The 26588-nt window shown below is 36.8% G+C and overlaps 1 protein-coding gene across 3 annotated transcripts in view; it reads right to left on the bottom strand.

The window, feature by feature from the left end:
• Positions 1–26588, bottom strand: part of TANC2 (tetratricopeptide repeat, ankyrin repeat and coiled-coil containing 2) — a gene marked incomplete at both ends in the record, with an annotated part of 263116 nt that overhangs the window by 102060 nt on the left and 134468 nt on the right. For all 3 annotated transcript variants that reach the window (XM_084238894.1, XM_084238895.1, XM_084238896.1), the window contains 4 exons: positions 871–996; positions 14156–14419; positions 18775–18961; positions 23568–23716. In XM_084238894.1, the coding sequence (XP_084095020.1) occupies positions 871–996; positions 14156–14419; positions 18775–18961; positions 23568–23716 (726 nt within the window). The remainder of the gene's footprint in view (positions 1–870; positions 997–14155; positions 14420–18774; positions 18962–23567; positions 23717–26588) is intronic.

The following is a 26588-nucleotide window of genomic DNA, read 5'->3' as shown; positions in this document are numbered from 1 at the left end:
GACTATTGATGGGGGAATAGTAATTGCAGGAGTACAATCAATTATTTATGTCCTTGCTACTTAGTCATCTTTGAGAAATTGTCAGCATCGTGAATTCTAGAATGGACAGCAGGCATGTCTGGATCCCTTCCCGAGGGAGTTACATACATGGCATGACTCAGATTAGAGGGGGAACTGGACAAGGGAGGAACTGGACAAAGGAAAGATTGCAATAATCTTTGCTCTCCAAGACAGTGGTTCGTTTTGAGCTAATGAAAGGCATGGGCAACAGGCCTCTCGCCTCGACCATGGTTTAACAAAAGGAGAGTCTGAAAGGTTCCGGTTCCTACTCTAGAAACATGTACCTGCTACAGAGAGTGTAAAGAAACAACAGCCTCAGTGGGAAAAGGATAAGTTGTTTAGGTATTGCCAGCACAGGAGTAGAAGCACTGTCTAAATCCAAGAACACGAAAGTCACTAGCAATGGCCACTATAATGAAAACAAAATAAACACTCTAGTGAAAAACATGATCATCAGTGCTGAGTTCACCGCAATACGGCTAGGACCCAGTGGGCCACAATCATTTTTGAAATCCAGGACCTTACAGACATCATTCCCCCATTGCCAGCAGTCCTTTACACCTGTTTTCTTTCAGAATTTCAAGACACCAAAGCTTCCAATTGTTGATAATTTCAATGCCATTCTATGGTGAGTACAATGTATTTGTGTTGATTATTCTCTTCTAGATTCAGCAGAAATAAACTGAGCATGTGCTCACTTCTTCAGGGGGGGCTTAAGTGTAGAAAGTGGAAACCAAGGAACACTGTGCCTACTGCCCATTTCCATTTGTCCCAGAGCACCCCAACGCAAAACTCTCCTGAAGTTCTAACCTCTTAAATCCTGTTGCGTGCGAGCACCACCCATGCTCTGTCTTGGCATTCGAAGAGAAGTCCGCAGAGGTGTGTGTCTCTGCTCATCCAGGTAAGCAAGGTCCTCCAAGTGGGCAGAGCTTGTGGCTGATGAGACAGAAGAATTTAGTCAGAACAGGTAAGCTGAGAACACTTTCAATTAGTCTGCATCTCCCAAACTTTGGAATCAGAGCTTACTCCAGCATTTACATTAACCAAGAGTTTGCTAAGCTCAAAGTTATCATCAGTATCCAAGACACGTGCCTGGGAAACGTCCAGTTTGTCTTCCGCTCCTTCCTGACTATTGCTTGACTGCCCGCTCGGGTCACAGAGCCCCAGACACAGGCTGCAACATTTCTCTTTGGCCACAAAGTCTTCATTTGACAAAAGTTCAGATATTTTATATTAACGCAGGTGACGCAATTATACCTGATTACAAAAATGATTATAGTTTCTGCTTCTTTTGGGTCACGAATCCCATTTGTAAAATAAGATATAAACATCATTAGTGGAGAAAATGGTTCTACATTATATTAAGCTGTAAGAAAACCATGAAGTTCTAATTTTCAGTATTTTCCTTTCACAGTCAGGATAAAATATGAAAACATCCTAAAAAATTATTTTTTCAGCTATGTAAAAATACTATGCTGGGGATCAGTGCATCCAGTGACAAGTATGACAGCCTACTATGTGCCAGGCACTACTGCTGGTGCCCTCCCTGACTTAGGTGCCAGTTTATTTCTGGTATCTATTTGAGTGGCTGGGAGGAAGTGAGTTTGGCGGGCAAGCTCTGGTGAATGTAGTATTATCCACATCCCCCCAACAATAAGACACAAATAAGAATGATACGAGGTGGATTGCGGTAAGTGCAACAGAGAGTCATAAAGTGATCTATGAGTTGAGAAGAGGAGAGAAAAATGGGGAAAACAGAGAAGAGGAAGAGAGAACAATTACAAGAAATACATATTTTTCTCATCTTTCAATTACTACCATTTGACTGGTGAGGAAACTAATCCAAAGAGGGTTTTTATTCTATAATCACATGGCAGGCAGCAAAAGACACTACTAATAGCCGCCTTCTACATACCCAGATGCTGCCTTTATGGCTGAGTTATATTGTTTCTCTTTGCTGATTTTGCTTCCTGTCATTTTCAGGAAGAAACAGCTGTATTTGTGCCTGTTAAATCTTTCCTCATAAAGGACTCACGGTTTTGATAAATCTAATGAGTAAATGTTACATAACAGCACATTTAGTGATTCAAAGTACTTATCAACAGAATCCCTCCAAAATAATTTTGAGCACATTAATTAGTATTACATGTAACTACTCAGAAATATTTTTAAACAAGTAAAGCAAATACAAGGGTGAAATACTGAGTCAGGCAAAAAACTAAAAATTTGCTTTTTCCTGTTTAAAACAAATATATTATGTATATCACATGTATATTCAAGATATACAGTATGCATATTACATGTATATAATATTGATACATTTAATATGTATAGTAAGTATAATATACATAATACACACAGGTAAAATATAATGCAATATACATAATGTACACTTGTACCATATACATTAATGTATGCACAATATACATACCATATAATACATAATGACATAATACATTTATACTTTTTAAAACCAAATAAGTGTTTAATCTAAAAAAAAAAATCAAAGCCTTCATTTCACTTGCTACTGTAAGACTGGACATAAATCTGTACTTGCCAAGAGGTCCTACAACCTTAAACAGAGAAACGTAATAGCTATTGTGCAAAAAAAGAAGCAATCAACTCAACAAATAAAAACCTCAGTTCATACTGTGGACAGAAGACAGTAAAGATTATTTGAGATTTACAATGAATATGGACACACCAGCCTGCCAGTTTAAAATGCCACTTTGCTTCTGAATGTCTGAATCATGAAAGTTGCAGTGAGAACAACTAGAGAGAAACTGATATCCTCAAAACAAGTAGTATGTGAGTTTCTACTAAAAATCAAACAGGGAAAATTAAAGTCACTTTTCATGAATATTTAAAAGAAATACTAGAGAATCAGCTTCATTGCTTGAAAATATTAGATTCTAATTTATCACAAATGACCAATCTGAGTAGGCAAAAGGGGAAAAACACCTAAGATGACCTTTTTCTGGCAGCTGAGCCTCAACTGCATGATTGCCATTAAATACCGGGAGAGCACTTCTGTAGGTGCAAAACTGTACCACGTGTTAACATATATAGAAGATGACATGGTTGTTTGCTTCGAAGGCGTTTTATAAACCACTTTTGTGACCACTGATATGTATTACCTTGCCAGATAGCTGATTATAAATGAACTTCTCTATGAAAACCAAGAAGCAAGAGAGGAGGAGGAGGAGACATCCTAGGTTTTTCTCTCAGCACAAGGAAATAAGCATGACAGGAAACACACAAATCTCCACCCAAGCAAGTAAGTTGTTTATGGTGTTTGACCTTCAGTAATGACATTCATTCATTAGCTTGTCCATTCACTTACTCATTAATAACCACAATATAATCTTTATAAAAGATGTCAGCACTGTAACATAACAGAATACCTCTGCCATGGATCTAAGCAATTTCTAGGAAAGAAGAAAGATGAGAAAGAGTCATTGCTAAACCAAGTGTCTATGAAATATAATGGTTACACTTTTTAGGGTGCATTATTTTAAAATCTCCCAAAGACATTTTTAGAATGAAATGCTTGAATCAGCTTGTATAACCAACTCTGAAATATCCAGCAGGTCCACTGACACTTTGGGCTAGTGAACATGAAGAATACCAGGTCTGACCCCTGATGACCTAGCTCTCTATTTTAACTTGATCTTCACTTCGTTATATTATTGAGTGAATCCACTTTTCTCACTTAAATGAGATCATGTGAGGTAAGAATTCTTTATAAAAGATCTCTTGGCAGGCTGAATACCTACAGTCTGACGATCACTATTCATACATACAGTATTCAACATTCTATAATGCTAATGTCCTTTTGCTCAATTATGGGAAGAAAAGTATATATATTTTGAAAGTCTATATATTTGAAAGTATATATATTTTCTCTTTCCTATCTTAGTTGCCTGGGTCTACTGGAAACCCAGACAAAAGGAACTTACCTATCTAAATGATTTCTATAAAGAAATAAATGTCTTTTAAAGCTAGTCTAGGGATCTTAAACCAAGAAAGGGAAGTTAAATACCATTTTATAGGAGAGGGAGAAAGGAGGAAGAGTGAGAACACATCAGAGGTATAAAAGATAACCTTGATCTCTGCATTCTGAAATGGCAACTGTCCAGAATAGGTAACTAATCCCTCATTATAAAACACTGGGGCAATGATTTAACACCTTACTCATTGGTATTCTAAGTTGGTTAGCAAATTAACTTTTTAATGTTTGATATAATTCCTCCTGCTTTAATTAAAGTCTATCTTCTTTTGTTTGGTTTTTGTCATTGTGCAGCCTCCCCAAAAAGGGAGGCCTCTTTGAGCTCAGAATTTAAGCATCAGCTGAGCAGGTTCCTCCACACAGAGCTGGTTTCAGCCTTGTGGTGCTTTTCCTCCAAGCCTCAGCGGTTTAATCAGCCAACTCAGTCTCACAGGTAGAGGTAGCTGCTGCAGGCAGTTGCTAAATCTGTGATGCTTCAATGTTCTCTTTTTTCCTTTTTCAGTTCTTTAAAACCTAGTTACACCTCTTTAGATACTGAATTTTTTGAACAATAACTTGTTTCTGTTGCCTGGCTAGCCCCCAAGTGATACAACATAGAAAATAAATGACTAGCCATCCTTTTCGCATGTGATGCTGATAATAAAGCAGTATCACAGAAAGTGGGTGTGGACGGGATCTCCCAGGTCATCGAGTCCAGAAGTCAGCAAATTGTGCCCTGTGGATGAAATCTGGTCTTTTTGTAAATGAAGTCGTGCTGGATCACAACCTTACCTGTCTGTCTGGATATTCATAAGCAACTATGAATATCCAATGTTGTGATAGAGACCATATGGCCTGTAAAGACTAAAATACCTGCCAGGTGGCCTTTTAACAACAAATGTGTTGACCCCAATCTAGTGAAATCCCCTCATTTTGCCGGAGACAGTGGAGGAACGTGTCTAAAGTGAATCAGTTTATCACAGTAGAGCAAGGCCTTGGAACCAACTACCATAACTCAGTCCAGAGAGGCAGGGCGTTATTTGCACTGTGCCTCCCTCCTCTTTTAAAGCTAGACAGATCTAATACTTTCCTAAAAGGCTTATTTTCATCCCTTATTCATCTTTGTCACTTTCCCCAACTCTGTTTTTTTTATGGCTTAACAGAGCAAAAATCAAACTTAAGCAACAAAGGTCTTGCTAAATGCAATGTAAAGGCACCCAATTCTCATAGACTAATAAATCATTGCACTTCACACATTTTCCACAGTAAGAAACAGAAGATCAAAAGTTGTAACTTGGTTATTTTTAAAGTTGATAAACTGAAGAGTAACAGGAAAAGATCAAGAACAATGAGACTCTTTTGTTCACATTAAAACAACAGTCAAAGAAAGCTTAACAGCTGGATGAGGGAGAGAAGTTCTTATAGTGATATTAATGGCATGCCATACAACTTTAAAATAATGTCCTTTTACTAAAAGTGATTATGCGTGACAATACACTAAACTGATTTGACAAGTTTTAACAATAGGAGAATGCATATTTCATTAATAGTAAGCAGAATGATACAGAAACATAACATGGAGTGAAGCAAAAAGCTGTGTTATTAAGCTTAATGTCTTTTTAAAAAAAATCTATGATGTCTCTAAGTGAATTAATCTAAAGGAGACCTGTACTTTTGAGATTTAAATGAACAATTATATAATCTATTTTAATTTCTTTGTGTTAAAAAAATCTTCTGGCATACTTTTAGCTAGAGCCTTAGTTCCACATGTTAAACTTCTCAGATTCAATGAAAAGCAATTGGCACTTTTGCAAAATGTAATTGTTCAGTGTGAAAGTTCACTAATCTTTATCATAGTTTTCTTAGGACTGTTCTATTGCTTTATTTCACAAAGCCAAGAAATACAGTAAATAAATTCTGAAATGAGCACATTTCTCAATTTCAGACAGATGACATTAGAAGAAAAAGACAAATACTGCAATCACTGAGTGGAATGGATGGTTTATTCCTTCACAAATTCAAATGCTCATCGGCAAATTAAGAAAGGCAGAGATATTCAGTATGAAGCCCAGGACTCCGAGGCCTGGTTCAGGACTTAGCAAATGGGGAACTACTGCTTTTTTTTTTTAAAAGATTTATTTATTTATACAAGCACTGGGTACAGTCAGAAGTGCGGGAGGGTGAGAGAATTCACCAGAGCCAGAGCGGGGAGCAGAGCAGGCAGAAGGACCCAAGTACACTGCTGAGGGGAGCAGCAGGGGGCAGGAGAGGTCTGCGCGCGCCATGCAGGACCCTCCTCTAGTGGCCAGGGAGCGGCCGGGGATCAAATCAGCGCTGCAGAGGCTGCGGGCAGCTTCGCAACGCAGAGCTCAACCGCTGTGCCACAGGGGAGGCCCAGGGAACTACTGCTTTAATAGGACTTGCAATGAACTTATGTTTTGTGTTACCTGAATCTGGTAGAAAATTCATTCTGTTTTTATTTGATCAATTAATGTCTTTCTGTTATCTCTGAATTTATCAAAAAATTATCAAACGATCCTTTTTTTTTTTTGCTGCCATCTTATTAAATCATTGTTTTCCTAAATCTTACTTTCAGTTTCTCTTGGCTTCATTGTTTTAAAAATTCCTGTCCCTTCAAACACATACTTAAAGGCAAACGAGGCAAAAGGGAAAGACCAGCCAAGAGACCTGCGGTTCTGTAAGCTGTGGTCCTTTGCTTTATTAATTGTATGTGGCTGAATTGGCCTCATGGGCACTTGAATTTGCATGTTATTTTCTGAGAAAGTCTTTGTCAATACCTTATCTTACTCTTAATCAAAATTTGCTCAGGCTATACTTCTCTGCTTCCCTGACTGATCCCATAGTAGCATTTAATTGTTTCTGCCTTTCAGCAACCCCCTCAAATATTGCTAATGAGAACTTGTGTTATTCAGCTAGTTGTCTGCATGTCCCTCTTCCCTTATTAGATTACAGTAGGTACCTGAGGGCAAGAAAGCAACGTCTGATATATATTTGATAACCCCAATCCTTCAGAGAAAATCAGAATGCCCTGCACACAGTGCCCACTCTGGATGTGAATTTCAGACTAGTCCTACTCAGATCATGCCATCTGTCTCGCTCTATCCTCATCCTCCTCCCTGCTCTGCCTAATGCTCAACAGACATCATGATAGTAATATGCATGGTGCATATTTTTATTATTTTTATTCTATAAAAATAATCATTATTTTTTTTTCTATAGCACATGTCACTTTCTATTCTACTACACAGACACTTAATATGCTTATTTTTCTTCCCCAGTTAGAACATAAGCTCCATGGGGGTGGGAATCTTTGTTTTGTTGACTGATGATGCTCAAGCTTAGGGTGTGTGTGTGTGTGGGGGTATGCACTCTACAAATACTTGTCTAATGACAGACCAATTGCAGTATACACATACTTCATGTTCTGGCAATGTTTAAACAGTCAGTGAATAACAAATTAGGTTTTGGCCCGCCAAGTTATTTGAAAGCTAAGGATGAAAGAGGTGGCTAGAGCAACAAAACTTTGCACATAATTACCCCATACTAACACATTCCCATCTCAGGGTCTACTATGAAATGATCCTGGAAAAAAAAAAATTGAGATAAAGCACGTTAACACTGCAATACTTAGTAGACACTTTCCAGATATAACTATATAAGATAACTAGGTAAGATGATGTGAAATAAAGAAATCGGGAAAAAAATCTAAAACAAAAATTTATGTAAAAAGAAACATTTTAGGGCCTCCCTGGTGGCGTAAGGGGTTAAGACGTAACCTATGAAGATGTCCACAGCCGCTGCAGCATGAGTTCGATCCCCTGGCCAGCCAGGGAGCAACCCACATGGCACAACAGACCTCTCCTGACTCGCCCGCTGGTCCCCTCAGCAGTGCATTTCAGTCAATCTGCCTGTTCTGCTCCCCACTCTATTTCTGGTGAATCCTCTCACCCCCACACCTCTGGCCTGTACCCTAGCTCTTGTACACATAAATAAATCAATCCAAAAAAAAAAAAAAAGAAAATACTTTAAAAAGTAAACCTATAAAATTTGTCACTAAAAAACCTTGTTTTCAGGAAAGAAGAGGGATCTGGAAAAGTGGAGAATATTTATTCATATAAATATTCCGTATAAATATATATGGTTTTTTTCCTTGAGATTTCATCAGATTGGAACAGCTGACTCACTTATAAAACATTTATCTGGCACACTTTTTTGAAGTCAACATAATTTAATACACAAGTGGGTGGAAAGAAATCCAACAGACAACACTTGGTACAAAACATTCCAGAAGCAACTCTATATTGAGTTTGAATTGTTACTTCTTATATCAGTTGCCACTAATGCAAACAGATTTTAGTAGCATAATTGTCATCCTGGCTGACCTGAGCCTGGAATGACACGTTAAGTTGCTACAGGGCTGGGCAAGAAGCCACTGAGCTGCGCACACACCCTTGATTGAGAAAGCCAACATTCTGACTGCTGAAAAGTCCACTTCCTTTTTTTTTTTGGTAAATCATTACAATTTCTAAATGGATTCATTTAAATCTCCCAGCATTCCCATTTTGCATTTACCTGAGTCTTAAGATCCTTTTCTTAGGAAAAGTGCAGCTCCAACCATTAACAAGTAGATGTTGAGTGTTTAATATTTTAACTGACTTCTGTGTTGGATGTTTCCCTGACAGTCTCCTCATTCTCACATAAAGCGCTGAGGACAGCTGTTGCAAGTGAACATTTCCAGCTTCCCATATTCCTCCAATTCATGGCCAATCTCATTTTAAGGTATCACAGATGACCATAGAGAGCCTACTTTCTGGCAATTTCCACCATGCAACCACTAGTCCACAAGGGTTCTCTATTGCGTTTCAACACAACAGGCTTAAAAATAAATATGCAAGAGATTTAGATTTTGGAAATGCTAAACACATATTTTTTTTTCTTCATATTTTAGAATCTTAATTACAGATGGACAGACATCTAAATTTACATTCAGAAAACCCAGCTACTCCAGGAAACACCCAAGCCTTAATGTTACAGATGCCAAAACTCATCTTTAGTCACTTTATTATTTGAGTTGAAAGTTTTTAGGTTTTCAGTAAATAGTAGTATCTTCCATGTGGCCTATGGAGCTTTTAGTTGGTACAACTAATGACTGAAACTTGTTTCTAAAAGTGTTAGCTAAATCTAATTGACCAACATATTTATACTTCTATTATTTAGATTTCTATTTTAATAGTAAATAAAAAGTCCATGATTGTTTTACAATTTTCATAAAACTTATTTCTTCCATTTATGTTGCAGTTAAGTGAACAGAAATTTTTTAAAAAATTTTATCACCAGGGCCCCCCCGGTGGCACAACGGTTGAGCGCTGGGTTGTGAAGCTGCCCGCAGCCTCTGCAGCGCCGGTTCGATCCCCGGCTGCTCACCGGCCACCAGAGGAGGGTCCCACATGGCACGCAGACCTCTCCTGCCGCCCACTGCTCCCCTCAGCAGTGTACTTCTGTCCTTCTGCCTGCTCTGCTCCCCGCTCTGGCTCTGGTGAATTCTCTCACCCTCCCGCACTTCTGACTGTACCCAGTGCATGTATAAACAAAACAAACAAACAAATAAAATAAATAAATAAAACATGCTTCTATTAAAAAAAAAATTTATCACCATACACATTTGCATTTGGGTTGATTTCATTCTCTGCAAGCCCAAAGGACATAAAAGTCAGTGTTCTAAAGGTGGCCTGTCCTTTCCATTTTTTTTTCAAAGATTTATTTATTTATACAAGAACCGGGGTACAGGTCAGATGTGTGGGAGGGTGGGAGGATTCATCAGAGACAGAGCAGGGAACAGAACAGGTAGACTGACTGAAATACACTGCTGAGGGGAGCAGCGGGAGAGACAGGCGAGATCTGTCCTGCCATGTGGGTATCTCTGTAGCCAGCGGCGACTGAACCGGCACTGCAGACAGAGGCTGCAGACAGCTTTACAGCACTGCCTGTGCCAGCAGGGAGGCCCCTTTCCATTCCTTTTATTTTTTTTTATTTTTTTATTTTTTAAAGATTATTTATTTATTTATACAAGCACTGGGTACAGTCAGAAGCGCGGGAGGGTGAGAGAATTCACCAGAGCCAGAGTGGGGAGCAGAGCAGGCAGAAGGACCGAAGTACACTGCTGAGGGGAGCAGCAGGCGGCATGAGAGGTCTGCGCGCCATGTGGGACCCTCCTCCGGTGGCCGGGGAGCAGCCGGGGATCGAACCGGCGCCGCAGAGGCTGCGGACAGCTTCGCAACCCAGCGCTCAACCGCTGCGCCACTGGGGAGGCCCTTTCCATTCCTTTTAAAATGAAGGTTCTTACGGAGTAAAAGAAAGAATTTGAGTTCTTTAGAGTTCAATTCAGCAATAGCCTCAAGGATTCTAAATAATTCCTTGATGATTTGCTGATCCTGCTAGATGTGGCTCCATAAAAGTGCCCAGCTCAGGTAAGAGGGGGCGACTCTCTTCCCCAAGTGGAAAGAAGTGTGTGGCATAGCAAGGACCACATAAGCAATTGTTCTACTAGGGTTTGTTTTCTTTTTTTTTTTCAAGTGATGCAATGGCATCTTCACATCATATTTCAACATTATTTGGTCTCTAAAATATATTATTCACAGTGAGATCTAGTTTAATATAGGAGGGAAATTTAAAACTGGATTTGAAGAAGGCCCTTTATCATTAGTCCTTCATCATTTCCTCTACCCCACCTTCGTACACTTAGAACAGTTTTATAAATACATACACACTGGACCCTACCTCTAACCCCCCTCCACTTCAAGCTCATCTCATATTTCAGTCCTTAATTATTCCCTGTTCACCAAACAGATTTGCGTATTTCATCTTCCCCTTGTTTGGGGAATCAATTCCACATATACACCAGACAGTAAAGGACACACATTTAGAGCTAAAATGAAAAGACAGGACCTTCTTGAGCTAAGAAAATTTATTTTTAAAAGTGATTTCAATAACTAATCATTTAAGTCTATAGAGGTTGTTGTCTTACCAAATATTTACATATATACAGAGTTAGCAGGGTGAGTCCCTATGTAAGAAAGTTTTTCTCTACATTCTGGAAACATTTTAAGCTACAACTTATTAAATCTGGAGGGGGGGGGGACCCAACCTGTGTCACTTGGTTTATAGCTCACGTTTCTGCCTCTGTGAGGTTATCGGAACTGCTAGAGAGGCCTGGGCAGCTGGGCCTGGCATTTCCCAAGCATTTATTTTGGCACGCGGCTGGACCCAGAACTGGTGCCAGTTTTTAGACTCTTTGGCCACTGACAAAACCATTGTTTCCAGATACTGAAAACAACCCAATCCAGTACAAACTTTTCCCTGACCCACAACTTGCCCTGTAGGCAATGGGTTTGTGTCTATTATATTCAATATCATCAAGAAATCATTCTGAAGTATTTTGATCAACACAGTCATTGGTGCTACTCTGACAGTATAAAATCCTGTTCTCCTGGATAACTCTCTGGTTTCTGATGGCACATGTGCCTTTTACATTCCTTTGAAGAAGCATGATCTCACGGCTTAAGAATCTGAAAATCTACTAGTCAATGTTATGGGATAACCACTGTGGCAGGTGAAACAAAATCAACAGTTAAGGTATCTGGGCATAACAAGCAAGGCTAATATCATCCCTTTTATTTGTTTTTTAACATGGCAGGGGCAGACAAGGGAAAAGAGGAGGGAAAGCATTTAATACACATAGGAATTATCTTCTAATACTTGCATTAAAACAAACTCAGTTACACAGAAAAATCACTGTTATAATATTTACCTACTAATAAGAGAAAATGACACTAAATGCACATTCTATAAAAGAAAAATTTGATAAATTAACCTTATCAAATTTGTTTTTGTGCTTCAAAACACATTAATAAGAAAATGAAAGCCTATGCAACAGACTGGAAGAAAATATTTTGTAAACACATCTCTGATAATGATTTATCCAGCATATGCAACAAATTCTTGTAACTCAACAGAAAGAAGACAATGCAATAAAAATGCACAACTATCTCCGAAGAAAATATTTGGATAGTTAATATGCACACAAAATAAGCTTAACACCATTCATCATTAAAAACCACAACAAGATAGCATTTCACCTTCTAGAATAACTATTACAAGAGATAAGGTATAACAAATGGTGGAGCGGATGTAAACAAACAGTAATCCCTATATACTGGGGGTAGGAATATAAAATGGGGCAGCTACTTTGGAAAACATTCTGGCAGTTTTCTAAAAGGTTAAACATAAATTTACCCTCTGATCCAGCAGTTCCATGCCTAGGTCTCCAAGAGAAATGAAAACATGTCTGTGTAAAGACTTGCACACAAATGTTCAAAGTAGTACTATTAACAATAGCCAGAAACTGGAAAAAACCTAAATGGCCATCAACAAGTAAATGGATAAAATGTTATATATACAGAGAAATATTATTTATAATAAAAAGGAACAAACTTCAGATACATGCTGCATCATAGATTAACGTCAAAATCACTATGCTAAGTGAAAGAGGCCAGATATAAGCGACCATGTACTGTACGAGATGCTCCCAAAAGGAGCATCTATAAACAGGAGACTCGTGGGCGCCTGGGGCTGGGGGCAGAAGTGAAATTAACATTAAATGGACATGAGGGATCTTACTGGGATAGTGTAAATGTGCTAAACTGATGTATGGTGAAGGTTGTGTAACTTTGTAAATTTACTAAATATTACTGAACTGCACAACTGAAATGAGTGAATTTTATGATATGTAAAATATGGCTCAATATACTTGCTTTAAAACAAGATAAAATCCTCACAGAGACTGCTACTTCAGGCCACTGAACTAAGATGGCAACTAGCATCATTTTGGCCAGTTCTGAAGACTGATCTAGGCTTATGCTCTCAGTAAAGTGCAACACTGAGTAAATTAACCACTGGCTGCAGTTACTAGGTTATTTTTCATCAACAATAAAAACAGGTATTTTAGACAAAAGATCTAGTTATGTTGACTAAGGATGTTATTTCTAAACCAAAGACAAGGCAAAATCCTTTCAGAAAGACAGGAGCCTAAATACACTTTCTGCATTTTCTAAATTGCGATGATATACATACACAAAGTAGAAAAATCTTAAGTGAATAGTTCAATAAATCTTCACATGCATATATCCATGCAACCACCACTCAGACCAAGATGCAAAGCCTCCCTTTTTTACCCAATATTCCACAAAGGTAATCACCCCTTTATTCTAACACCACTGAAGTATCCTAGTTTTGTCTGTTTTTCTGAACATTTTATAGATGTACAAACTGCACACAGCATTGCACTCTTTTGAGACTGACTTCTTTTGCTCAATAGCACCTCTGTCAACTGTACCTGATGTTGCTGATAGCAGCAGTACACTTGTGTCATTGTTGTATAGATATACAATTTATTCACTTCTGCTGACTGGCATTTGGATGATTTTCAGCTTTTGGGTAGAATGAATAAAACCGTTATGAACATGCGTATATTTGTCTTTTGGTGAACATAAGAGCATATTTCTGACAGGTATTCAATTCAGGAGTGAAAATGCTAGGTTTTAGGTAACATACATATATTGCTTTACACATGTTTAATAGATCTTGCCAAGCAGCTTTAAAAAAGTGGTACAGCCACTATCAATAATAGCGCCACCTTCCAGTCGCTTAACCTTCTATATCATCCCTTTATGACCAAGACTGCTAGTGGTGTTTGAGTTATTCCTTAGAAATGGAGGGACTTGGTAATTGTTCTATTTTAAAATAGCCAAATACTGTGAAATACTGAGCTCCTGGAATGAGTGAATGGAATTCTTGCCTGACTTCCATTCTGTTCACAATGGAAGATGATTTCTGATAATAAAAATTATACCAAAATATTCTTCATTTAATAAAGTTTTTAAAGTTTTTTATCCAAACACACACAAAAAAAATGCTTAAGTCAAAGATGATGAATGGAAAATTTAAATACTGTGCAAGCAAAATATATTATCATTTAAAGATACACATGCACAAAATAAATGGTCATTAAAAAAGAAAATAGCACCTTACCTGCTACTGAATTCGGCCGTGGCATAAGGTACAGAGGAATAGATTGTACTGACTGTGATAAAACTGTCTCCAAATTCCTCTCTGGGATCTTGTTCAGACTATAGGTGGAAGCCGTCATGTTTTCATCCACTCGATACAAGCAAGAATCCATGCTGGACTTTTGCGACTGCCAAGGCTTCAGGTTTCCTCCAGATCCTAATTCTTTACTGCTCTCTCCAACATATTTTGTGCGATCCACGTTTTCAGAATAGCTTGTCAATGTAGCTGGGAAAAATAAAAGGTTAGACTGAATTAAAAAAATAATCTCGAGATTAAGCTATTTACCGCTATCCAAATTCATGACTAGGTGAGAATATCAGAGGCATTATTTTTATAAAGTTACTGATTGTTTCATCTATACCATGAAGTGCAAATAATTGAAACCAAAATATAATTATCTCTCACATAATTTTCCTTTTTTTTTTTTAAAGAGTTATTTATTTCTTTATACAAGCACTGGGTACAGTTAGAAGCGCAGGAGGGTGAGAGAACTCACCAGAGCCAGAGCCGGGAGCAGAGCAGGCAGACTGACGAAGTACACAGCTGAGGGGAGCAGCGGGTGGCAGGAGAGATCTGCATGCCATGTGGGACCCTCACCCGGTGGCTGGAGATCGAACCAGTGCTGCAGAGGCTGCGGGCAGCTTCGCAACCCAGTGCTCAACCGCTACGCCACCAGGGAGGCCCACATAATTTTCCTCTTATCTCTGCCATCCGTTTTCTTTAACAACTCTATTTGAATTAACTAACTAAATAAATAAATTCACTCATCAGTGCCAAAAGACCAACAACTAGGGCCTATCAGTGCTAAGAATTTCATCAGAAAGGAAATTTACATAGTTTTCATGGATTACTGGGGAGCCTCCCCTCCCAGGTCTCCAAAAAGATCTTTATATCTGTTTTATCCTATATTTTCCTTCGCTTATTTCCTGGTCCTTTATTTGTAACAAAGAATTAGAATAAAATAAGTAGTCAGTAATTAGAAGCTGATCTTGGGAAAGAATCTGTCCAGCTAAGGAAATAACACAGGTCTTCTTGTATACCTCTTCTCTGGAGATGTAACCCTGCACTTGAGTCCCTCACTGAAAGCAAATGAAAATGGAAAGGGCTTCTGGAATTTCATCTAGTCTTACCACTAATTATAAATAGGAAAATTTTCAATAACCCTAGAAATGCAAAGATTATAAACATCAAAATCTAGATTATAAAATCTTAGCAATAATTATAAAGCAAGAATAAAAGATGTCACCCCAGGAAAGTTTTTACATTATAGTTCGTACTCTCTTTTTACATTTTAAATGTACTTATTGTTGAAAGAGAGGGAGAGAGAGAGAAAGAGACCCAAGTGCATGAGGTAATATCTGTGATCTTTTTTAGTGGATTTTCTCTTTAGAGACTTGCTGTGGTTCTGGACTTTATAATAAGTAACAAGGGAAGAAAATGGATTACAAAGAATAACTAAATTTTTCTTTAAGAAAGAAAATCTGATTTGCTGTCATAAAGAATAAAAGGCTATGGAAGAAGAAACCTAAGTGAATGAGGAAAAGGTGGACACAAGTGGAAAGAGGAACACTCTATAAGGGTCATCCCCAGAATTAAAAAAGAGAAGGGCATATTTGGCACCTAACTTGAGGATGGCACTCAGAAATATTACAGAAACTCTTTGAAAATCTTACAAGTGTTTGGAAGCTCCAATCCCACTTAAATTACTCTCCACTTCCCCTCAGCAATTGGTCACACACACCTGAAGATAGCACCCCCACATGTACTGGAAGGGACAGCTAACAGAAAGAAAGCGAAATTACACCTCTAGATTCTGACCAGCCTTTGGGGGGCATGACACTGATAATAAAGTAGGTAGTGGAAAATCGGGTAAAAGAAAGGAAACAGTTTCTTAGATTCAGAAACTAGTTCAAAAGAGAATAAATTAGGAACTAAAAAGCAACTCCAGGGGCTTAACTGCCATACATCCAAAGGGTTTTTGACAACTGGTAAAGAATTAGCTCCCTAGAAAAAACTTATAGTCCTTTTTCATTAATAGATAAGCTTTCAAAATGTTAGTAATCATAATAAATTCTAATATGTACTAAGCACTAACATGTACTTATGCAACTTTTAAATTGCATAAATGCATTTGATCGTCAACACAACACTGAATAAAGCAGGACTGGTGTGACCATCTCCACTGCATGGGTGTGGAGATGGCCGCTAGGAGAGAGGCGGTGTCCTGCCCACTCTCACAGACTGGGCCTCTCATAAAAAAATATACATACACATATTCGTTTTACAGTACAGCTAATTTATCTCTATTACTTTTTTTAAGTTGCAGTAACATTAGTTTACAACACTGTATATGATTCAGAGTGTATTATTTATTATTTCCAGGTGAAACAAAGATTAGTAGAAAGATGATGAGTCTCAAATAACTTCAGAGATTTTTCTGAGATAAATCACTATCACAGGATGAAGAACCGCTTACATGAAATGTCTGTTTATATTGCCACATGGGCCAGGAAGAGATAATGTGAAGAAGAAGGAATTACAGGCTTATAAACAGGCTTAGTGTAAATAAAATTAACACCCTATATTTTAAAATAGTTTTACTGAGGCATACTTTACATACCATAAATGTACCCACTGTAAACACATAATCCAGTGATTTTAGTAAATCAGTAAAACTCAGTTTTAGAACATTTCCATAGCTCCTAAAAGTTCCTGCTTGCACTTAATCTCTGCTCTCATCCCAGTCCTAGGCAACTACAATTGCTTTCTGTCTCTATAAATTCACCTTTTCAGCAATTTCATGTAAACAGAACTATATAATATGTAGTCTTTATGTCTGGCTTCTTTCACTTAGATTAATGTTTTGGGGGTCCAATCATTATGTAACATTTATTAATAGTCTGTTCCTTTTTATTGCTGAATAATATATTCTACTGTATGGCTATTCCACATTTTACATATCCATTTACCAATTGATGGATATTTGGATTGTTTCCAGCTTTTGGCTATTATGAATAATGCTGCTTTGTTTGGACATATGTTTTCATTTCTCTTGGATTGATTCCTAAGAGTAGAATTGTTAGGTCATATGCTACGTTTATGCTTAACTTGTAAGTAAATGCCAAACTGTTTTCCAAAGTGGCTGGAATACTTTACACTCCACAAGTAATGTAAGAAGGTTTTTGTTTTTTCACATCTTTGCCAACACATGGTGTTTTCTATTTGGTAAGGTAACAGCCCATTCAAGTGGGTATGTAGTATCTCATTTTCGTTTCAACTTGCACTTCTTTAATGGCTAATGCTATGGAGCAACTTTCTGCAGGTTTAGTGGGCATTTATGTATTTTGTTTGGTGAAATGTCTATTCAAATCTTTTGCACATTTTAAAACTGGTTCGCCTTCTATAATACTTTAAAACTACTAGTAATAATTTTTATCTTTATTCAGTACTGCAGTTGACAAAAACTAAGTTTTTTTTTTTTTATCCTGGATAACAAACTGAGGTCATCTGTCCTGAGACAGAATTATTTTAGCACTATGTACACTGTTTTGTAATAATTAGGACCATGGATTTTAAAATCACACAGACCTGAGCTTTAATCTCAGCTTCACCACTTACAATCTATGTGACCTGGGACCAATTATTTTTGGGTATTAATTTTCTAAGTCTAAGAAAGATGATGATACTATTATGTAAGATAGAGTTATTTTACAGCTAGACTGGGCCAACCCCAGCTCATCTCTGGGGATGCCTAGAAGTCTGGTATTGACTCTTGGCCAAGATAAGGTCAACTGGGATAACTAATGATTTATAATTTGCTGTTGGAAACTCTCCTGGCAGTGCCCAGGACTAGAAGTTTATTAGCAACTTATACCTGGAAGACTGGGTGAGTCTACTGAGGTGGCTCCATGAACAGAGGGGCACAAAAATCTTGATTGTGACCTTTTGGGGAGCTCCCCTGAAACCATTGTGCAGCTCTTGGTGGTTTATATCCTGGGGCTATCACAAACCATAGCCCAGGGGACTAAGAAAGGATCGAAGTGGCACCTGGAGGTGTCCTGTGTCCCCTGTGCTTGTCCATGTTCTCCTTCACCCGCTAGACTGTATCTCTGCATTTCTTTCCTTCAGATTCTTCATCTTCCAAGCTTTCGTCCACCTCCATTTAACTAGTTCCCCTTAACAAGTGTACAGAAGGCAGTAAGTATATGAAGGCAGTACGTATATGATAACCTCCACAAAACTCTGCTAGCTCAGTACAGAATAAGCTTCTGTTGAATCACTTCCATTGACAGATAGACAGATGTCTGTGCATTTACAAGAGCAAGTGAAGTAGAGAGAATTTTTTCTACCCACCCCTTCCTGTCAGGTAATATCCTTATAGGAGTCAGTAAGCAGGGAGGGATGCCTTTAGTTTTGTTTAGTTTTATTTCTCTCTCCCAGCATCTTAAGAAGAGAAGGCTTAAGTTTTATGTCTACATCTCAGTAATTCATAGCAGACATTTTGAAAGCCTTAAGTTGGTGTAATTAATCTAAAAAGGAAGCAAAAAAGACACCAAGTGATTAGATATAAAGCAACTCACCAATGATGCCACTATCTCTGCTTTCGAGGGTGGAGGTTGGACTGGTGACAGCCCCATAGTTACAGTCCTTGGCAGGTGCACTGGTGCTGACAGGCGGGAGGGTGGAGCAGGGGCTGCCGGCTGCGGGGGAGGCAGTGCTGCTCGTCAGGGTGGAGCAAGGGCTGATCCGCTGGGTGATGGCTGAGGTCTGGAAAATTGGAATGAAAACAAAGTAAGGCAAACTAATCAACTGTTAAAGTAAACTGTATCTTATAGTAAGAGATAAGGTGCTTTTTTTAGAGAAAAAGAAGAAACACACACATCTTTTATAGCTATTTGGCTCTATTTGTTTTGCTTTCGAGGATAAGCAAATTAAGATGAAACCTGAGAATTTCTTTTTTGTTTGTTTTGTTATTCCTGGTTTATTATAAGAGATGATGTAAATTTCCTGATGACCAATTATACTCCATGTTTTCTTTTAGGTTTGCAGTTTCAGCTTTTTTTTTTTTTTGCTTTGCTTTTTATTTAAATTAAAAAAATATTTTTACATTGTTGTTCATTTTTTGTACAACATTTGATTTCTCCCCCTCAGATGTAATCCCTATGATTTTCCCGCTACCACATCACCTGTGAATTGTCACCATGTTCCTTTCTGCTCTTCTCTCCCGTTTTGACCCCTCTCCTTCCCTCTCCTCTGCTACATGCCTCAAATCTATGGTCAGCTTGGTAGTTTTGTCGTTTTCCTGACCCTTTGTTTTGTTTCCCCATATTCCACATATAAGTGAAACCATCTGATATTTTTCTTTTTCTTTCTGACTTATTTTATTTAGCATAATCCCTTTCAGCTCCATTTAAGTTGCTGCAAATTACAGGAGTTTATCTTTTTTGATTGCTGAGTAGTATTCCATTGTGTATATGTACCACATCTTCTTAATCCAGTCATCTGTTTTTGGCATTTAGGTTGTTTCCATATCTTGGCTATTGTAAATAGTGCTAAAATAAACGTAAGTTTCTTTTCAAATTAATGTTTTTGTGTCCTTTGGGTAGATACCTAGGAATGGAATTGCTAGATTATATGGTAGGTCCATTTTTAGAATATTAAGGGCCCTTTGCCCTAGTGAAGCTTTCCTAGTGGATGGACCAGCTTGCACTCCCACATGCATGTTAAGAGGGTTCCTTTTTCTCCACATCCTTGCCAGCATTTCAAACCTGATATATTTAATATGAACAGAGACTATGGCCAGTTTTTCTGGTTTGGAAATTTCTGGTGTCAAGTATTCTTTATCATTATCACCCATTAAAAGAGGATTTTTTTTATTGAGTTTAATTTTTCACTGCTATTTTGAATCATTGAAACTTTTTCAAAGGTTTAGAACTTTGTCTTATTAATAATTTTCTTTGATAGAAAAAAAAATCCCTGCAGTAAGGGAGAAAAAAAATAAAGTTCTTAATGCAAATAAGTTTTTTACTGAAACACAAGGTACTATCAAGAGAATGCAGTAAAAACAATGCTCATTTAATACAAAACTCAATAATATCTCTGTAGAAACTGATTACAGACTGAGATCACTTTGTATCCCGAATGATTCTTACAAATGAAATTAACTTTTTAAGTTTTTATTGAAAGGAATTAATAATCACCAAAAAGATTGGTGGTAATATACTCTGGTTTACCAAATTTAATGACAATTCATTTTTCTTTAACACTTTCTAACCAAATCACTGAAATGATGAAGGTATATATTTTTCAAACACTAAAGAAATTTCATCCTTTTTGAAAGGGGAAATGATCAGTGACAAAATTACTTGAAGGAACACTAATGAAAATTTGACATAGTTAGAAAACTTTCAATTTCTTTACCTATAGAGACTCTAGCCATGGTCTCTTTGCAAAAAACTGAAGGTTTATATTCCATAACCTGACTGGAAAATATGTTGAATACCAGATATGAGAATATTAAGGCTCTTTAACTCATTCTAAAATGATTTCCAAAATTGCTCTTCCTGATATTTAACCAACTGTGTTAAAATCAAGTTTTGATTTTAATTTAAATGTTATAACTGGGACATATTAAGACATAGTTGACTCAGTCAAGCCACAAGTGACATTCTCAGAATCCTGGAAACAAACTTTTTCAACTATATCAATAATATTAGGAACTGGTTAAAAAAAAATATATATATATAAGCCTTCAAATCCATACACAGTTCTCTTCTTCTATATAATTATGCTTGAGGGAAGAGTTTCAATATCTTTGTAATCTATGCTATTTTTATAAAACAAAAACTGGTCTATGAGAGTAATAATTTTTATCTGTGCATGCAACAGAATCACCAACCAAGCAGGCTGCTTAGCAGGGTGGACTCATAGTGAGCCCCACATCAGATGTACTGAATTAGAATCCACACTCGTTAGGATTTCACATGGCCATTTTTAATCCTCTCATTCTTAGTTTCAGAAAAATTTAGGTAGATGAAATGAACTGTACTAGGGTCATGAACTGTACTAGGGCATGAAAGAGTCAATGTGGTGGTTAAGGCCAAAGGACATACTATTTTTGCTATAAGTTATTTTCTGCAAAATGAAGCATGTCATATAATATATGTTTTAAAAACTTTACCTGTAAAAGCTAAGCTTAAAGGTCAAGCCATTTAGGAAGGAGAAAGCTGTTCCTGATTTAGGAAATTATTTATGACTTATGAAAGTGGCCTTATATTTATTGAAGGTTAGTGAGCTAGAGAAATCTCTTCTAGATACAGAAAACATTATCTACTCTCCATGCTGCAGCCTAAAATGGATGTCTAATTAAGCCAGTTCAATTGCAAAAATCTTTCAGTGGGTTTTCAACTGTCCTCAGTGTTCTCCAGAAGGATACAAACCATCCAATCTGAGTCTCTTAATGGTTCTACAGTTACACAAGGAAAGACCCTAGTGATGAAAGTATAAAGTAAATTCCAACACCCTACAAAGTACTGAGACGAGAAAGGGAAGCAATCAATTGAACATCACCACTCAGTCACCCTGAAAAAACTACAGACTTGTCTGTCACCACTAATGCCCCTCTGAGGGCATCATTAGTATATGGCCTTCCTAAGTAAAGAAATCTAGCCTTTTTAGTATATACACCATGTAGCTCAGAAGTGACCAGATGAGCATGACCTCCTAGTTCTTATTAACCTTTCAATTATTTCAACAGAAGTTGCCATGATCAATTTAGTTACTTTCTTCTGTGGTTCTAAGAGAGTTTCATGATATATTATATTCCAAGGAGACTATCATTTAGCTTCATTATTAATAGTTTACATTTGTGTAAAACTTTAGTTAAAAGTACAATTTAATTTACTCCTTATACACCAAGTATGGCAGGCATAAAGAATACTATATCCCTCATTTAAGAAATATGAAAATGAAATGGTCCTAAGTCTGAAAGTTATGAAGCAATTTCCCCTAAAAAATTCCTGTTTATATTTATTACACACCAATTACATCATCTATTCCTTTACACCTTTTATTTATATGATATCTTACAAAGTGTTATAGTCATGACTTAACTTATTCCTCACAATACTCCTACCAAGCATTACTGCTTCATATTATACTGGAATAGTATAGTGTAGCTTGGAGAAAATATGTTGTAAAAGCAGGCTACCTGCACTTGAATTTTATTCTATTACTTTCTGGTGGTATGAATCCATTTTTTTTTTGTATCTGAAAATTGTAATATAAGTGGATCCTACCACATTGGTTAGAAGGAAACTTAAACAAAAGTACCAGTAAACATTTCATCAAGTCATTTATTATTATCTATGAAAACCCTTAAATTCAGAGGTTAAATGACAAGCCTGAATTTACAAAATGGTAGGTAGCAGAACTAGAATCAGAACACAAATTTTCCACCTCTTGGTTCAGTTGCTGTTCTATTATACTGTATTTCTTTAATTACATTAATTTACTGATAGCACTCATTTACTTATTAGTTCCATAAATGGACAGGTAAGGCACATGCCATAGACAATTAGTTTTATTCAGAAATCTCTGTAACATGCTACTGACATCAGGCATCTCAAAGACAATCAAGTATAAATTCCAGCACCTTAAGAAAAACAGCTTTGTAGAACGCATACTATCAGTGGCAACTAAACAGCAAGAGAGAAGGCTTGTGTCATGTTCTTGGTCATTAATAGAATGGTTACATTTTAACTTGACATGACTATCAAGAATAAAGAGTAAAACAGATGTTTTATTTATACCAGTATTTTGAAAGTTCTCAACATCATTCCCATTTCTTATTCACAGATAAGTGTTCACTTATTCATTGTTCTTCATGATAAGAACTATGAAGAAAATCAAGTAGAAGGACAAATGGATATAGGGATAGGCAGGTGCTTAGAGAAAGTGATTAAGGAACGCTTCTCTGAATGAGGAGGTGAGTTATATGAGAAGAATATTCCATTATAAACAAATGCTTCATGTGTTCAAGGAAGGAACAGGAGGCCAGTTTGCTGCAGAGTTGCAGTGAAAGGGAGAGAGGCAGGGAACGCGGTAGGAGAGGCGCATGGAGTCTGATCAGGTAGGGCCTTGTTGGCCATGATAAAGATTGTACACTTAATACTAAATGTGTAGAATACCATGGAAAACTGAAAGCAGATTATAGAAAATTAAGTTATATCTGTAGACATCAAAGGCATTTCAACAATCGGGATTATTTTTCTTATAACACACATACATACACAGAGATTTCACAACATCTTCCCTTTCCTGGTATCACAGGTGGACTCACCCTCTGTTTGACACCATTGACAGCATAGCTTACCTGATTTTCATCCTGTACTTCCATGCTGTACTGGTCACCTGGTTGAACTTCCGTGACTTTCTCTCCAAGGAGGAAACCCAGACGAGTCATGAGTGTGTTTGCTGCCTCATCTACAGAGGGAGGGGGGCCAAGTTCCTGTTCAGCATCATCTACAACAGAAGACAGCAAAACACATGAAAATTTCAAAATAAAATGGCCCAGATGTACAACTATTCTTATATTCAGTTTGGTCATTTCCTTAGTTTTCATATTCTAAATCCAAAACTACAAGGTCCTTGTCTGTAAGATTTTCCCACTTTTTCAGATTATAATTAATATATAATCTACTCAAATTATCCTCATTTTATCTACTAGAACCACCCAAGTTTGAGAGAAAATTTCTACAACTTGTTGAGTAGAAATAGCTTCCCATTTCTTTGGCAGTTAACTTTCCAGAGATTCTTTCTCTTGGGATACTGGCCACAGTCATCACCTTCATTCAGGATTTTTATTTATTTTTCAGTTTGTGTAAATATATATATTTTTTAGTTTTTGAAATCCCTTCAAACTTTCAAAAAGTTTCAAGAATAGCACAAAGAATATTTTTTTTCCTTAACCATGTTGAAGTATAGACATGCTGCCCCATCATCCTCAGATGGTATTTTCTATAAACAAGGATATTCTCTTATGTACACATAGTACCAGCACAGAAACCAGGAAACTAACACTCTACATTATTATACATCATCTAGACCCCATTAAGTTTTTACATTTGTCCCAGTAATGTCCTTTTTAACAAAAGGATCTACGTCAGGAGTATGCAATGCATTTAGTTCTCAGTTCTTTATTATCTTTTAAAATCTAGAACATTCCTTAGTCTTTTCTGAACTGTCACTATCTTTTTTATTTTACCAAGGAATAAGAATGTTTCAGTCATTCTTAGGACATGGGAAACATTTAAATCAACATATTTGTAAATGTAAAAATAACCATATTACTTTTGTAATATTCCTGCAAAAAATGCATAAACTGAATCAAATCATGATGTAACATGAGATGAATTCAAATTAAGGGATACAGAACAATTGGTGTGTAATCTTTAAAAGTATCCTGGCACCACGAGGGTGGTGTACCCAAACTTATAGAACAGATGCTTCTGTGTTAGGGAGTCTTCAAGATTTTAACCTATGTACTTCTTCGTCTATCTGTTCATCTGTATTATGTAAAGATATCTTTTGCAATAAACCAGTAAAAATAAGTAAAGTATTTCCCTGTGTTCTGTGAGCCATTTACAGCAAGTTATCAAGGAAGGGGCTGTGGGAACTCCCAATTTGTACCCAAGTTAGACAGAAGTACAGGTAACCTGTCAACCTACTACTTGTGAGTGGTGTCCAAAGTGGAGGTAAAGGGACAAATACCATATGATTTCACTCATATGTGGGAGATAAAAAAGCAAATGAACATACAAATAAATTCCTAGATTCTGACAACAGAATGATGGTGACCAGAGAAGAGGATAGATTAAGAGAATGGAAAGTAGGCTTTTGGTGATCCAAACATAGTATATGGAGATGTGAAAACATAAAGCTGAAAGAAAAATTCAGAAAAAAAAAAATCTGTTAAAATTTTATACCTAGCTAAGATCTCATTTGAGCATCATTGTTAAAGACATTTGAGACAAATGGAAACCAAAGTGTTTATCACCAACAGATGCTCACTAATGAAAATGCTGAAGGATGTACTTCAAAAAGGAGTTATAATCAAGTAGAAGGACATGGATGCAAAGAAGAAAATGATAAAGTAATTGCTAAATAATTGGTCAAGCATAAAAATAAACTAATGTACCTTCTAAAAAACCCACAATGAGATATCACTACATATGTGCAGTACAGAATAACACACATACTTGAAATCATCGTAATAGATGAGTTTAACAGAAGAGTCAGGGAAAAAGTGGACGGAACAGTTTTCAGATTCAAATTCTGTGTGACTTAACAGTTCAACACAAATATAGAACTCAAAGAACATAACTGATTAAATATAGTTTATTTTAAATCCTGCTTTGAAATAGTGTTTTATTTTCATAATAATATTGGTAACAGTACTAGTGGTAATAATAATGACTACCACTTATTGAGATATTACTGTCTGGTACTTTTCTAAGTGTTTTATATGTACTAAATCGCTTAATCGTCACAGCAGCCCTTGGCTGACAGATAGTAAAAGTGAGGCACACAGAGATTGAGTTCTTGTTTGCCCATGGTTAGTTAATTTAGTCACAGACTCAAATGAATTCCAGGTCATGAGGCTTCTTAAGCTTAGGTTCTTAACCACCCCATCACTTATGCCAAGAAATGTGACTGAGTACAAATTGTTCATACGGCTATTTCAATTATTTTTATCTAGAACAATGTCTAGTAGAATTATCTGATGATAGATAATACAGGAAAGCATTCATTAATTCTTAATGAGTATGTTGTGTGTGTCCAGCACTATCTTATATTTATGGACAAACTATCTTTTAAGGAATTGATAGTCTCACAGGGGAAAATAGAAAATAAATAATTTGATTAAATCAGAGTTAAATTGTGAGAAATATAATTCAGGTGCAAAACAGGATGCTGTGAAAAAGCAAGTATTGAGTATTTCTGAACACAAGAACCTTTATTTTTCTTGATACCAATTCCCCTTTCAGACTTGGTTTACACTTTACAATACTTGCAAAAAGTGCCTTCTTAGTCAGCATGCACAGGGCAAATTAATTATTAAAAATGTGCCAAGAAATGAATGTATAGCAGCTAAAGTACCGAATCCCTAATCTCTATTCCTAACATGGCAGGCTACACATAGTTTAGTTCCATATTCTTAATTCTCAGCATTTTCACATCAGGCTGTTTACATTTTTCTTTATGATCTGTTAATTATAAACTGCTTGTTCTCATCTGTTTCAAGACTCAGAAATTTGTACCACATTTAATCAAATAAAGAAACCCAGTATTTCTCTCTAACAGAGTCACAAAACCCATGATTAGCTTGGGGCCC

The sequence above is a fragment of the Talpa europaea genome (genome assembly GCF_964194135.1).
Source record: "Talpa europaea genome assembly, chromosome: 7".
Lineage (NCBI taxonomy): Eukaryota > Metazoa > Chordata > Mammalia > Eulipotyphla > Talpidae > Talpa > Talpa europaea.
This window is presented reverse-complemented; position numbering and strand designations above follow the sequence as displayed.